General features: G+C 53.7%; 4 protein-coding genes across 4 annotated transcripts; 2 read left to right on the plus strand and 2 right to left on the minus strand.

Annotated features, from left to right (window-relative positions):
* Window positions 1-1,042: 1,042 nt before the first annotated feature.
* Window positions 1,043-1,624, plus strand: J4E79_004313 (uncharacterized protein; the record flags this gene model as incomplete). Its single annotated transcript, XM_049353200.1, has 1 exon — window positions 1,043-1,624. One exon carries the CDS (start codon window positions 1,043-1,045, stop codon window positions 1,622-1,624), a length of 582 nt encoding a protein of 193 aa, XP_049212579.1.
* A 2,959-nt stretch (window positions 1,625-4,583) lies between these two features.
* Window positions 4,584-6,305, minus strand: J4E79_004314 (uncharacterized protein; the record flags this gene model as incomplete). The annotated part of the gene is made up of 2 exons (XM_049353201.1): window positions 4,584-5,754; window positions 5,821-6,305. 2 exons carry the CDS (start codon window positions 6,303-6,305, stop codon window positions 4,584-4,586), a joined length of 1,656 nt encoding a protein of 551 aa, XP_049212580.1.
* Window positions 6,306-9,599: 3,294 nt separating this feature from the next.
* Window positions 9,600-11,033, plus strand: J4E79_004315 (uncharacterized protein; the record flags this gene model as incomplete). Its single annotated transcript, XM_049353202.1, has 2 exons — window positions 9,600-9,813; window positions 10,162-11,033. 2 exons carry the CDS (start codon window positions 9,600-9,602, stop codon window positions 11,031-11,033), a joined length of 1,086 nt encoding a protein of 361 aa, XP_049212581.1.
* Window positions 11,034-11,550: 517 nt separating this feature from the next.
* J4E79_004316 (uncharacterized protein) lies at window positions 11,551-12,852 on the minus strand (the record flags this gene model as incomplete). Its single annotated transcript, XM_049353203.1, has 2 exons — window positions 11,551-12,152; window positions 12,204-12,852. 2 exons carry the CDS (start codon window positions 12,850-12,852, stop codon window positions 11,551-11,553), a joined length of 1,251 nt encoding a protein of 416 aa, XP_049212582.1.
* Window positions 12,853-14,059: the final 1,207 nt, after the last annotated feature.

Genomic DNA, 14,059 nt, shown 5'->3' on the forward strand with positions numbered 1-14,059 from the left:
GGTACTCACCTTCCTCTCGCATCGTAACTCCAATCTCCACATCTCATACTCTCGACCAGCCACAGGCACGCTTTCTGCCCGGGCACCAATCACAACACGAGGCTAAAAAGCTAGCGACGCAAGGCTGCAGATGCGGGGCAACCCTTAACGCTTACCTCGCCCCTCAGCAAGGCAGCCTACTTGCTGCTGGCTGCGGCGCAGTGCGGATCAGGCGTAGACATGGTAGGACTCCCGAGGACGGCTACGTAGTTGTAAGCATCATCATCCAACTCTATTCCTTTTTCCCCTGTTACACGACGTCTGTACGCGGAACCGTTATTGTTGTACGAGCGCTTGCAAGTGCGAGAATCTTTGTTGCGGACGGCACGGCATAAGATTTGCAGTAAGGAAGAGCGGCAAGGGACTGTGCGAAAAAGGGGCTTGGCACCGATTTTACGTTCAGCGGGTTTACGAGGATACGACGCGAAGTGCCGAGGTTCATCGCGCAACGTGGTTTTCGCGACGTGTGGTTTAACGCAGGGGAACTTTTCTGGCGACGACAGACAGACAAGACAGGAAGTTCCAATTGGGTCAAGGACGGGTTGCGCATCGCTGTGATTCTAGTTGCGTCTTGTGTGCGGATCGCAGAGCCAAGAGCGTGGGAAAGTCGTCATACTCGGGCAACGGACGCGACGGAAAGGGGCGGAGGCGATTGGAATCGACATTGAAGTAGCGATTGAAGGGATCTCAAAGACGTGAAGGGAAAGAAGTAGGAGTCGTTACTTCCATTGCGACACAGCGCTGCGTCAAGAGACACCTACAAACGAAGAGGAACCTTGGAAGGGAAGCCCCGGACAAAGACAGCAACAACGACGACAACGACGCGAATCCCGCAGGACACCGTCGATCCACCATATCGAAGCTTCTCACGAAACTTGCTCGTGGCTAGGAATCTGCGGCATCAAATCGCCATTGCTGCCGCCACCGAAACCTATTCTTATCTTTAAACCTCATCACCGCACCCGCCAGGCTTTCACCAAAGGACACGACCAAACCCATCGCCATGCTCTTAACAATGTCAACCACACACCCGCGCACAAATGAGTTCCTATCTCTAATTTCGCATTGGCACGTCCACAAGGCCGAAACAACATTCCTCAAACGCCTCAGCATGCGCGGCCTAGAGGTCGTCGCGCTCGCAGCAGCTATGCTCTTCGTTCCAGTCACCATGCACCGCGCGGTACAAGGTCTAGACGAGATATACGAACTACTAGGACGAAGAGCGCGATCACCCTATGCGACGACCTCATGGATGAGCATCGCCGCCGCAGCGACTATGCTACTAGGATGGCACATCTGGCTCGGTCGACTGAGTTACAGGACCATCTTAGAAGCGGCATCAACACCTTTGGAAACGTCTAGTACCACGGAAGAAAAGGAGTACCTGAAAGAGAAGAAGGTGCAAGAAGAACGGATATCGTGGGGTCGTATACTCAGCCGCCTCGTCATACCTTGTCTACTTCTTACACTGGGTTCGCACTTCGTTTTCGAAATCTTCACGCGTATCAAGGATCCCAGACCGCGGATTACGCTGAATACCGTGGATATGCAGGAAGCTATAGGGCAGCTGTATGGCTTTCGATGAGGAGCTGTATGTCGAAGTAAGACATCATAGTGTGATTGGCTAGTACGGAAGGAAGGTGCAGGTATGGCATGCGACTTCCAGAAAACACCAACGGCAGACATATCGAAGCCCAGACGTCAACACCATACTGCAACGAGCACCCCGGAGTTTCACACCCAATCCACCGCCCGCGGTGAAAGATAAACGCCTCAACACCCGGTGGTTCGTCTTACGAGTACGTACCCCAGGATATACTTCGGCCCAACTCCGGTCCCACGCCACGCCGCAGCAGCAGTCTCACGCGTACCCTACGACATTTCTCTCCGCATGATGTCATGTCGAAGACGACTTTCTTGTCCCGTTCATCTGCCCCAGACTCGGCCTTATTGTTTACGTCGCACAAGGTATTGCGACGAGTGAGAAAAGGCGTGGCTGCGTTGGGCATCCAGCCAATGTTCTTGGCCAGAGCGCACGTGGACGCAAGCGAAGTTGGTGTGCGTGGAGGTATTCGGCCCGATGTTCGGGGGGCGAAGTTGGATGAAGGGCCGAGTGGGTTGACGGGCCGGATGGGGTGTTAGCGCGGTTAGTTGCACGTGGTGAGGCTGAGGAAATGGGGATGGTGTTGTGGTTTGCAGGCAATAGCACTCGGAGAGATAGCAGTACGATACATGTGTTTTTCTGACGAGGCCGGGAGATATCAATTGTTGGGGGCATGGCTATGAAACTGGTATCGCACGGGATGTCAAGCGAGAGGGTGGCATAGCTTGCAAATAGACATAGATATCTGTGCTTCGTGACAAGACGTAAGATGGTAGACGTCGGATTGGGAGAAGCGTTATTATCACGCTGGATGTCTAATTCTTATGCAGTCTACGGAAGTGATTTTGAAGACAATCTGATCATCCATCCCAGAATTGATGAAGACTGTCTACAAGATTTCTGCGGACTTGATCGCACATGGCTTTGTCAATGCGACAGGGCGAGACCGAACGAGCTATCAATCTATAGACAAGCATTTGATTCAGCCGGAGTTACACAATCTGGCATGCTTCGCATTCCACGCCGGGTCAAAAATCTCAGGGCCGCTATACTCACAGCTACACTACTACTGTCCACCCATCTTCAACTGGAGGGTGACAGCACCGGTGGATCTAGACAAACCATCCTACGTCAGATCGCCACGGAGATATCTCGAGCCGCAAGCGTACCGCATATGAACCGCGGTAGCGTACCGTAAGACTCCAGTGGTACCCTTCCATATGACGAGCGTCTGGCTCGCGACAGCGCAATGTCAGAAACGTGTACCGTACCAGGGCCTCGGGGCAATGATGGATAGCGCATGTCTAGCGATGATCACATGTGTTAATTCCATACTGGGCGTGTCTCCGCCAAGTAAGGCAGGCCTGGGTGTTGCGATTCACAAGGAGTGTGTTTTCCGACGGGGAAGGACCGCGTTGTTCAGTCTATCAGCTGCGATGGTCAGTACGCGACAACTGCTCCACATTACCTCTTTCTGCGATGTGATCCAGTATCCCACGTTGATACCAAGAGATAGAGCGTCAAAGAGCTGTATCGCGGTTCCGCAGTCTTAGATGAAGCTTGGTCTTCAGCCATCCATTTTCCGTAAATCCAATAACATGATCGGTCCACGATGTGAACAATGCGGGGAAAGATGGAGCCGTCTGGCAATCCCGGTTAGACAGTCCACACGTTATCAATTGCGGAGAAGGTCCTGCAAGGTACGGACATCGAGCCAAAACGACGTGAACCAGCATGAATAGTGTGTTCGCGGCAGTGGGAGGCTCCAATGCGTCAACCCGGAGGCGTGGTGTAGGCGGGATCGCGGTGCGCCACCAGCGGTACCGGGATGCTGGCGACGGGATCAGTTGAACGTTTTGGGATGTAAAGAGCGATGTTATATATCGCGCACCGACGCGAACATGGCTGGAGATGGCCTGAGGTGTCGTCTTCCCTTAGTCGAAGGTCCGAGATAAGCTCAATGGTGTTGCAGCGTTCGAGGCACGGTCACGTAGATGCGCATAGGATCTAAGATCCGAGCGAATCGGTGGCTGTCTGCCTCGAGAACCAAAGTTTTCCCGCGGTCTTTTGTCAAGGATGTCTGCAGCTGCGCCGAAAGCCTGGCGATAAGACATGTAAGACATTACGCCCACCTCACGACCGAGTTCCTGGGTCTCAAGGCCTCAGATTCAGCCTGTACACCTTGACCAACCTTTGATGCAGGCGACTGCATGCGTGGGTGTTGGTGAACTGATACGGGTTGATAGTGGCGTACGCGGGGGCTGACGCGAGGCGCACCAAGGCAGATATGGTGGCCTGGCGCGCATCGCAACAATAGCGGAGAAACTTTCGGAAAGCATTGCCAAGCGAGTTAGTTTGTCTGTTCGATGCACGCGTGTGAATTCGGGCGACTGTTCGGAGGCCAAATAGATGAAGTGGAAGCTGTAGATATCCTGCTCTATTCAATCCACGCAGGCGAAATGTCGATCGACGTTGAGAGGTAATTGCGACCGTGCCTTGGTGAGACAAAGCAACAACCGTCTCGGACCGTATGATGCTAGGGAAGCCTGCGCGTGACAACAGACGTACCGCCAGCGTTGCCAATAATAGTAGTGTCGCGTGGGAGGCCTCGTACGGATGTGTCGCATTGGATAGTCGTCTTAGCAGTGTCGCTTAGGCTGTTGCAGCGGATGCCACAATTAAGACATCACAGTCGAAGCTCAATGCATACTGTCGCTTGGGTATCTTTCTCCGCCTCGCTATTTGTCGCATGGGTATAGCGGAGGTCGGTCATCATTCGCAAGTCGCTGTTGCTCGAGATTCGCAGAATGAATGGGTATTGATTTATGTAAAAGCGCAGCCAGTGCTCATAGGCTTCTGGCGATAGAAAATCTATCCAATGACGTTAGATCATGGCAGAACATCTCTGCTATACAGGTTTCGCGGATTCGCTTGAAGCAATTCAAACAGCACGCTTGTCCACGGGGACGTTGCGCTTCAGTCCGATGAGCTGAAGCATCTCGGTCCAGAAGCCGACAGGCGGTGTAATGAAGGAGGCCTCGTAGGCGTCGATGAGAGGAGCATCCCAGACAAGGTCAACCTCATGCGGCTTCAGCCACTTCGTCCTCTTGAGGACCTTCCAGAACACGAACAGGATCGGAGCAACACCAACCATGGTGTAGTATGTGAAGAAAGACTCGATGGAGAATTCTCCCACAAAGGTGCTGTAACCGTACACGAATACAACGCAAATTTCGAAGCATAGCGCGAACCAGGTACCGTAGGGCTGGAAGTAACCGCAGTAGGGGAGGGTCTTACGGTCGAGACCCTGGACCTTGCAAGCCTTGTAGAATGCAAGGTAGGTACCGCACATGACGATGTAGTTGATGATACCTCCGGCGGTGATGATGTTGACGAGCCAGGTCAGGACCTTGGCGGAGTCGGAAGACAACTGGAGGAAGGACAGGAACGGGAAGATCATGACCACCGCAAAGCAGTAGATAGGAACACCGTTCTTGGTGCACTTGCGCAGGAACTTAGGAGCGCGGCCCTCGATCGCGAGCGAGTACAGACTGCGAGTCGCACAGTACGTGTACGTATTTCCGGCAGAGAAGATACTCGTGATCAAGAGGGCGTTGACGAGATGGGGAAGGCCACCAATGTTGAGGTTCTTCATGGCGATGACGTAGGGAGACGCGGCAGCGCTGCTCTCTCCTGCCTCCAAGACACTGACGAGCTCTGGGTCGTTGTAGGCTAGAACAACGCCAACGCAAAGAGCGCCGAGGATGAAGAAGGCACCGAATCGGAAGTAAACTGTCTTGAATGCAGTCTTGATATAGGCACGTGGGCGCTTGGCTTCACCGGAGACCATGGAAATGTACTCAGGACCAACAATGCAGAAGGAGGCAGCCCAAAGGGAGCCGAGGAAGCCTTCGAAACGATCAAGGGAGCTGCCGCCGGGCATTGGGCCCGGGTCGCGCCAGTGTCGGAAACCGTAAGCATCCTTCTGGGGGTTACCTCCGACCATGGTGATGAAGGTGAAGCAGTAGAGGATCAGGATCAGCAGAACCTTGCCTCCAGAGAGCCAGAATTCAGCTTCACCGTAAGCCTTTACAGCCAAGATGTTGCAAGCACTAGAAGCGATTAGTTCTTGTCCCTCACATAGGATACTACCCTTAGGGCAAACTGGTAGGTCTTACGCGTATAGGACAATGACGCCCGCACAGACAGCAGCGACTGGAATGTCATCTCTCCAGAACCGCAGCACAATGTTAAGGGCCGTGATCTCGAACGGAATCAGCAGAGCCTCGTAGAAGAAGAAGTTCCAGCCAGCCATGAAGCCTAGGGACTCATCAACCCATTTTCCAGCCATTCGGATGAAGCCTCCGGAGACAGGCATGAAACTGGCCATCTCGGCCATGGCGTTGTTCACGAGAGCGATGATGCAAGAGTATCCAGTGTATGCGAGGAGTAGACCGAGGGGACCACCCTTGTTGAGAGCACCACCGATTGACACAAACAGAGCAGTACCGATGGAACCACCAATAGCGATGAGCTGAATTTGGCGGTTACCAAGGTGACGCTGCAGGTCGTCGGAGTTGTCGGTCATCTGGCCATGTTGGATATCGTCACCAGGATACGCCTCGCGGACGTACTCTCCAGAATACTTCTTGTCTTCGGCCATGGTTGCAATGGGGGGTTTGTCGCTTTAGGCAGAAAGGGAATTGTCGCAAGGGAGTATTGTCGCGTATGGAAAGTCGCTTTGGTATGGGGTTTGTCGCTCTGGAGTCGACGCTTGGGGGAGGGATCGACTATCAGTCGCGTGGGGGAGCAGCAAAAGCTACGACAAAATGAGTTGCACTGGAAGCCAGTGAACGGAAGGAAGGCTACAACTTGGTAGAGGAGGAAGTGAGATTGCCCTTGGTCGGAGCCAGGACCCTGGGGTGAAGGGCGCGGTACTTATACGGAGGACAGGCGCGGCACACCCAGTGTGCCCTGTCTGTGGATCCTCTCGGTGGTGAGCGCTGCGATGCCACTACGAGTCCAAAGAGGTTTGGTGGGGCGCTAGGCGACCGGCGACGACTAACGCCCTGGGGCGTAGTCCATGTACCGCAGTTCTGGGCATGGGATTCGACGGTACAGAGTTTTCAACCCACCCCGGCTGCACTGCTGCGTAGCGACCCCGCTCGTTTTGTCGCACGCGAATGGAGATGCGCCTTCCCTCAGTAGCGGCGTCGACGGCACCACCCTACTGCGCCGGCCTGGCCAAGCCTGGCTCAGCGACGCAGCGGAAACACCTTGTTCGCCCATGGGCAAGCGCGCCTGGGTTAAGCACTGGGGTGGGCGACCAGGGCCCAGGTCCCTCGCCGTTCAAAGACAGTTAAGGGAACGTAATCCAGCGTGGCGGGCCTCCGGTGCTGGCGAGTGGCTGCATGCGAGCATGGCGATGCGAACAACAGGTAGCGGGCCATTTGTCACACCAAGCTCGTGGGTTTCTGGGGTCGGGCGCGATTGCTTCTGGCGTGGCGCTTTGCGGCTGACAGCTCGCATCTTTTGTGAGAAACAGGTCGTCTGATGCCGCCAGCTCCAAGCATGGGAGCCGCATAACGAAGCCTCTGGACCGGCTCTCGGCTGATAACAAGGAAAGAACGCCACGGTGCTTGATTCGTGTTCGCCGCCTTAGATACGTTGAGAGATTGGCATTGCGGGAAGCCGAGCCATGTACAAATCAGATGACGGCATCGCGCGTGAGAAGTACCGGTGGCCCTCGTGGGTGCCCTGGACGCTGCAGCCGGCACACAGTTCTGAATGCACAATAGGCGGCATACGTCGGTCCTTCTCAGTCTGCCATGGAAGTCGTGTGCGACATGAAACTGATAGCCATCTTGGGGTCTGCTTCGGTATTTTGCGCTGGCCGTCTGAATGTGGTCGCAAAGAGCGCGGCGCCTTGGGGTCGGAATGTGGAATCTGCCTACAGGTAAGTTGCCTTATGCACAGCTTCGAAGATCCGCAGCAGTAGCGAATCCCAGGAGATATTCTGTGGAACACTCCCACTGCTCAAGCCTCGAAGGTTATAGCGCTCAGCCTCTCGCATCAGCGTGCGGTCGCTGTCTGCCTAAAAGCAATGGCTTCTCGGCATGGCCCCATTGTCGGCTGAGCGGCAATCGCGTCGTGTCTGTATTGAAGCCCGAGTCGTTTAAGATGCGAAATAATGATCTTGCGGTGTTTTCAGTGAGCAGGAGGTGAAGAGAAGAATGGAAGTCACGATAGCAGCTTGGTAATCTTCTCTCCGACTCCGGCGCCGGCTCGTCGTCGGTTCGTCGCTCCTGCCTCTGCTGCCAAATCTCCAAAGAGGAAGCGACAGCGCGCAATACATCTTCACAGGCACGGACTGAGCAGGACAACGTATTCTCGTATGTCTCTCTATTGATGCGCGTACAGCCGAAGACCCTGAAAGACGACATCTATCACCTCGGCAGTATCACCTTGCGCTGGAGATGTCCAGCGGCGTACGTCTTGGCCTATAGAGCAAACAACTTATCGACCCGATCTGCTTACTGCTATCGAAATATCTCCATCGACGATTCACTTCCAGATCGCAGGCTCGCTGTGGCCGATACGTCGAGGCTGTGTGCCGCTGCATGTACATTTTCCTTCTTCGCTAAGCCTTACGATGCACACATCTAGATCACTACCGCCGCTTTTAGGTGGTGTGCCACAACACCATCCTGACGATCACAGCTTTTCCGCGGCATTATCACACACAATTCTCGACCATCGTGCTCTTCATTTCTCTGCGCCTATACTATTTGGATCGAGTCACGCTTCGGAACAAAACTCATTGGTCGTAGTCATTTCTTATCGGCTGGCCGCTGGTGGAGACGAAAGGTCTCCATCTTCGACCCAGACCCACTCTCACTCCCGCCGTTCCGCGATGCTTCTGGACGGACCCTAAGATGGAACGCAGGAACCGAAGGATGTGCGGCTCTTACATGATCCCAGTCATCAATCGAACATCCTTGGACATTGTCTATCGAAGTAAGCGGCCATGCCTGGTCACCCATTTCTCACATCAAGTGCAGGAACTTTCTTCATTCCGGCTACGGCCTTGAGATTCCCGCGGCAGTGAGCTTTTGACGCCTGGTGAGTTATCTGCTATAGCTAGAGGGCTCTTCAACCAGGCATTGTGAATGCCTATCGGTACGCGAAGTATTAGGCAATACATAAGACTACCGCCCACGCGATCCTGTTGGAGTTCTCGTGAGAGCGATCAATTCCCAGAGTCTAGCATACTAACATCACAGGCTCATTTTGTCGCAGTGTGGATGTTTTCTGCAAGCAACGCGATCGTATTAGTAACACCCAATCTCGCTCATCTTTGCACTTCATTTTCGGGTGCTCAAAGCGAAAATGGGCAGATTGATAAATCAAGAGCTGCTTCGTGATACATTTATTCGCAGCTTGAGCTGGGGGCTTAGCAGCGACCTGCCCCACTCCTGCCGCCTGCCGCCTGCCCCTCCATGATACGTTGGCTGCGCCTGCCCTTTACAAACCTCAGCCTCACGAGCTCAGCCACGAGGTCCCTCTTGCAGCCTGAACAGCATCTCGAGTCTAATTCTGCACGTATCTGGTATCACGCGCACTTTTGTCCTCATACCTGCAGCCTCAACTAAAACTTGTTATCACCGAGCATCTCCTTACTCCAAGATCCCTCTCCAACCCGCGTCGCACAGCTGTGATACGTGCCCTCACAAGCCTCCGAGCGTTCTTGTTTCAAATTGCGCCTACAACCAAGCTCCACGTCACCTATCTTGCGCCTCGAAGACTGCTGTGCGACCCATCTTGCATCAATCTCAGAACGAACACTCTGGGCAGACATTCACACCAGTCTTGCGTACCTATAAAGCCTACGTCAATCCTGCGAGTTTCAAGTATTGAACAAAACCAACATTGAACGCGCCAGAGAGCACTAAACATCATGTGTCGGTGGTTCGCATACATTTCACCAACGGAGCCATGCCTTCTTTCTGACGTCCTCATCACGCCAGACAACAGCATCAGCAAGCAATGCTCTGAGCACTATCTCCCGAAACTACTGCCGCATAACGAGGAAAAGGATCTGGATGACTCCCCAGATGAGTTGATGCGAATGCGCAACTCATTACTGAACATGGACGGGCTTGGCATTGCTTGTACGTACTACAATACCTTCTTAGATCATCGTGCATGTTCTCTGTTGTATGGCGGCACGGCACCGATGTGCACAGCGGTCACACTCACTCCATTTAAGGGGAGAACCGGACACCTATGTCCGCAAAGCACAATTTTTCGTTAGTAAAAGGACAGCCTAGGAAGACTACATTGCCTTTTTTAGTGTACAACCCTCGGCTTGCAGGGCAATGTAGACTTTAGGGCGTCTGTCTAGTCTTTCCATTGACTAGGGTGTACCCTTCATAGGTGATCTCCAAGGATTTGGAGTTTTACGAATGCGAAACGTGATGATACAACCAGTCGGTTGACAACTGCTCACATTCACCCAGGGTACACCACAGCGACCTCATCCTACGTTAAGCACGTCACCGGCCCCCGCCCCGCACTCTACAAGTCCCAATCCCCACCCATCAATGACTTCAACTTCAAATCCCTGTGCCACAACACAGAATCGCAATGCGTCTTCGCCCACATCCGCGCCACAAGCGGCTCCGTGGTAACGCAAGTGAACAGCCATCCCTTCGTATTCGGCCGCCACGTCTTCATGCACAACGGCGTCATCTCAAACTTCTCGTCCATCCGGCGCGAGATGACCTCCCTCCTCTCCTTCGACGCCTACTGCAACGTCCTCGGCAGCACAGACTCCGAACACGCCGCCGCCCTCTACATGACCAACCTAACCAACAGCAGCACCAAAGAAGCCTGGGAGAAACCCTATCCCCTCAAAAAGATGCTCGAAGCCATGCAGAAAACCGTCGTTCAAATCCTCACTTTGCAAAAACGCACACTGGGCGAAGCCAGCACCCCCAATTCCCTCAACTTCTGCACCACGGACGGAACGAAAATGCTCGCCATCCGCTTCCGCAACCACGTCTCGCAGCAGCCGCCCAGTCTCTATTGGTCTGAGTTTGCGGGTCGCACGCTCAATACAAAGTTCCCCGGTGACCCGGATAGTAAGGATGGCGGGAGTGCGGATGCGCGAGCGGAGATTGGTGAGGCTGGTGCGATGGGCAAGCATACGATTATCGCGTCGGAGCCTACGACGTATGATGAGAAGGAGTGGAATTTGATCAAAAGGAATTGCGCGTTGATGGTCGATGAAGATGGGATTGAGCGGGAGGTCGAGATTGAGTATGATGAGGGGTTGAATGCGAGGGATCCGAAGTTTGATGGCCCGGCGGATGCGGAGGGTGGGAAGTAGGTGGATTGTAGTGATCATGGATTGATGGCTTGAGACTCATACGCATCAACGTAGGAGACAACCAAACATCATGGAGCCTACATGACCGGAAGCCTTACTAGTTTTACTCACTTAATCCTAGTGTAGTCCTGCACATCTTATCAGATCTGTTTTCTTGCATGAGATGCGTAGGATGCGTAGATCATGTTTATCTGCTGTTTTAGCCTAGATGATTTCGTCCCTGTCATCTTTACGCGATCTCTCCTTTGCTTAGGGTTAATTTTAGCGACAAGTATAAATGGGTTTCTTCCTCTTGGATCTGACAGTCACCCTTCGCATAGGCGACTTGGATGTAAGATATATTGTTTGATATTATTACCGATCGGACGCTATTAAATCGAAGACAGACTATGGTACAAAGGCGTCCAGGTATACACGGGAGGTATCTGACAGGTGCCATTGTTGTCGCGGAAACGATTCGCTTTCGCTAAAGTTAAATCTCAAAGTCGATCAAGTGCAAATCCACTCGTCCCAGCGATCACCTGTACCCAGCCTCACCGCTCCACGGTATACCATCCGGTCTAAGTCCCATAGCTTCTTTCTGCTCCATCTGCTTCCTCAACTCGGCTTCTCGTCTCGCGTCTTCCACATACCGCAACCTCTCCCTTCTAGCCTTCTCCTTCAACTCTCCGAAGGGATCGAATCGCTCGCTCTCGGGGTTCTTGAAGGGATTCTGCTGCCAGCTTCCCCGATCCGTGAGCGTTGTACTCCGGGGTCTGTTGTTCAACACATCGTACGCTTTGTTGAGAGGTGGATCTGCGAAAGGATTCGGCGTTGGTGGTACACGGGTAGAGCGTTCTGTGGACACGGTCTCTGGGCGGGAGTATGGACCTGGGCCAAAGAGAGTGTTGCTGCGATCGGTAGAGCGGGTAAGATGGGCGGTTGCTCCGCCGGCATTTCCGCCATTGAGGCGCGCGAAGATCGAAGACGCGTCGCCTACATGTGCAGTCTCCGGGGGTGGGACGTGATCGTTCGCGTATGGATTGAACGTCTCAAACGGCGGACCCTTGTCAATGTAACTGTGCCTCCGCTTCCGGCGCTTGATGAAGACGAAGCCGGCAACTAACAGCGCTAATGCACCTATTCAACAATTAGCAACGATCTATAGCAGCGACAATGACGATGACTGACCAAGTACACCAAGGACAATTGCTGCAGTCATGGCCTCTTTAGTCATGATAGGCTCTTGTTCTCGTTGTGGCAGCCTCTGGGGACCGGCGTTTCCGTCAAGTTCTGGCTCAGCTGTGTTTTGGGGCGGCGAAGTAAGAGATATCGGAGGCATCGAAGATCGCTCCGGGTTCCCTGTTGGCATGACTTCCTTGACGATTGTTGACGTTATGGTAGGGCGAACGGCGGTAGACAAGGTGGTTTCGCCAGTGATCTGAGGTTGTGCTGCGTTGTTACCACCAGAAGGGCCGCCGAAGGTGAATGAAGGTACAGACGTAGTCGCAGCATCACTCTCTCCTGATGATGTTGGCATTGACGGAGCGGCAGTTGGATCGGGTCCGAGGGTTTGGACGGGCCTTCCCGTGGATGTCGCTGTAGCACCGCTCTGTACTGGCGAAGGTGGCTCCTCCTCGTCTTCGGATTCCGAGTCCTCGCTCTCCGATATGTCACCGCCGACTGTAGATGGGCTGCTGAATGGTGAGTCTGGACTCTCTGGACCTTCCTCCTCCTCGCCCGCAGCGACAGGCATCGTACTCGCGATAGGATCGTTGCGACGAACGCGTCTTGGGAAGATCTTGACCGGCGATGGTCGTCGAAGCTGATAGCGAGCCATGGTAGATATGATGAAAGGTATTAAGTAAATGTACGCTGAATTGCGCTCGCGCAAGTAACATCAACAAACTATAGTAAAGTAAACAATGTCCCCAGGACTAAGAACCGAAAATGAATGTATCCGGTCGACGGAGAAATGAAAATAGTACCTGACTTCCTAAGGAACGATGATCCGCATCAGTCAAGAAGTGGAAAGGAAAGTGAAGCAATGGAGATGGAGACGCCAATGCTATCAATGTGGGATGACGGCTTGGGGGCTTGCCGTCAGGGTCATTACCTTCAGTCGCATAACGTCTCCAAAGCGCGAATCAGTGGGTCAGCTCGGGGCTCCCTTGATCCCCAGCGCGGTGCGGAGTATGCCATTGAAACGGCTGTTCTGTTATTGGGCCAACGTTGTTGTCCTTGAAACTAAGGCTCACCTACTGCCACAGTATACAGTGTGCGATCGTCAGGAAAAGAGTATGAAACTGTTGACACGAGCGATGCTAAGACATGCTCTGGCCAGGAAGCTTTGGTTGCGCGGGTTGCGATTGGTCCCGGGGAATACGTGAGACGTCTTGGCGGTTTGACCTGACGATGATGGATCGCGTTGTGCTTCAGCACCTCCACACACGCGGCGGCGGCATATGGGTCGTTAGAGCCACACGCCGGTCTTTTCGTGCAATTTGCGGGTTAAGGCGGTGGTTCTCGAGAGTAAAGCCATGACGCGCTTCGTGGGCCCAGCGCGCGTCAGAGCTGTCTAAAGACGCGTACATCGGACGTTCATCCAACGGTGGGATAAACCTAAACGCGCCAACGAAGAACAGCAAGGAAAAGTCGCGTCAGGTACTTCAGCGGTCGGTATCGCAATCCTCGGGGGTGGTGAGGCACGTACAACCGCTGGCCTCGGGAGGTGAGGAAGAAGGAACGATGCCCCCGAGAGTGGCGCAAGACCCTGGTCGATAAGCGAGGCATTAGCATGATCCGGCCGCGGGCCACCGCTTCTCCGCTGAACTTCTGCATCAACACGTTCGTCTCCTCAGGCCATTTCGCGCATCATCTACTGTCGCGTGCTCACTTGCCTTATGGCACCAGGTGGGACCTGAAGTCACTCATGGAGTACGTCATAGCTTCATGGCGCGAACTGTCGGCAAACTGGATTTCATGCTCGGGCGACCGTACGATGCACGTTTTCCAGATTGACATCAGCAGCCTCAAGTCGAATATTG

This window comes from Alternaria viburni, assembly GCF_023758015.1.
Source record: "Alternaria viburni strain BMP 2772 chromosome Unknown scaffold_7, whole genome shotgun sequence".
Lineage (NCBI taxonomy): Eukaryota > Fungi > Ascomycota > Dothideomycetes > Pleosporales > Pleosporaceae > Alternaria > Alternaria viburni.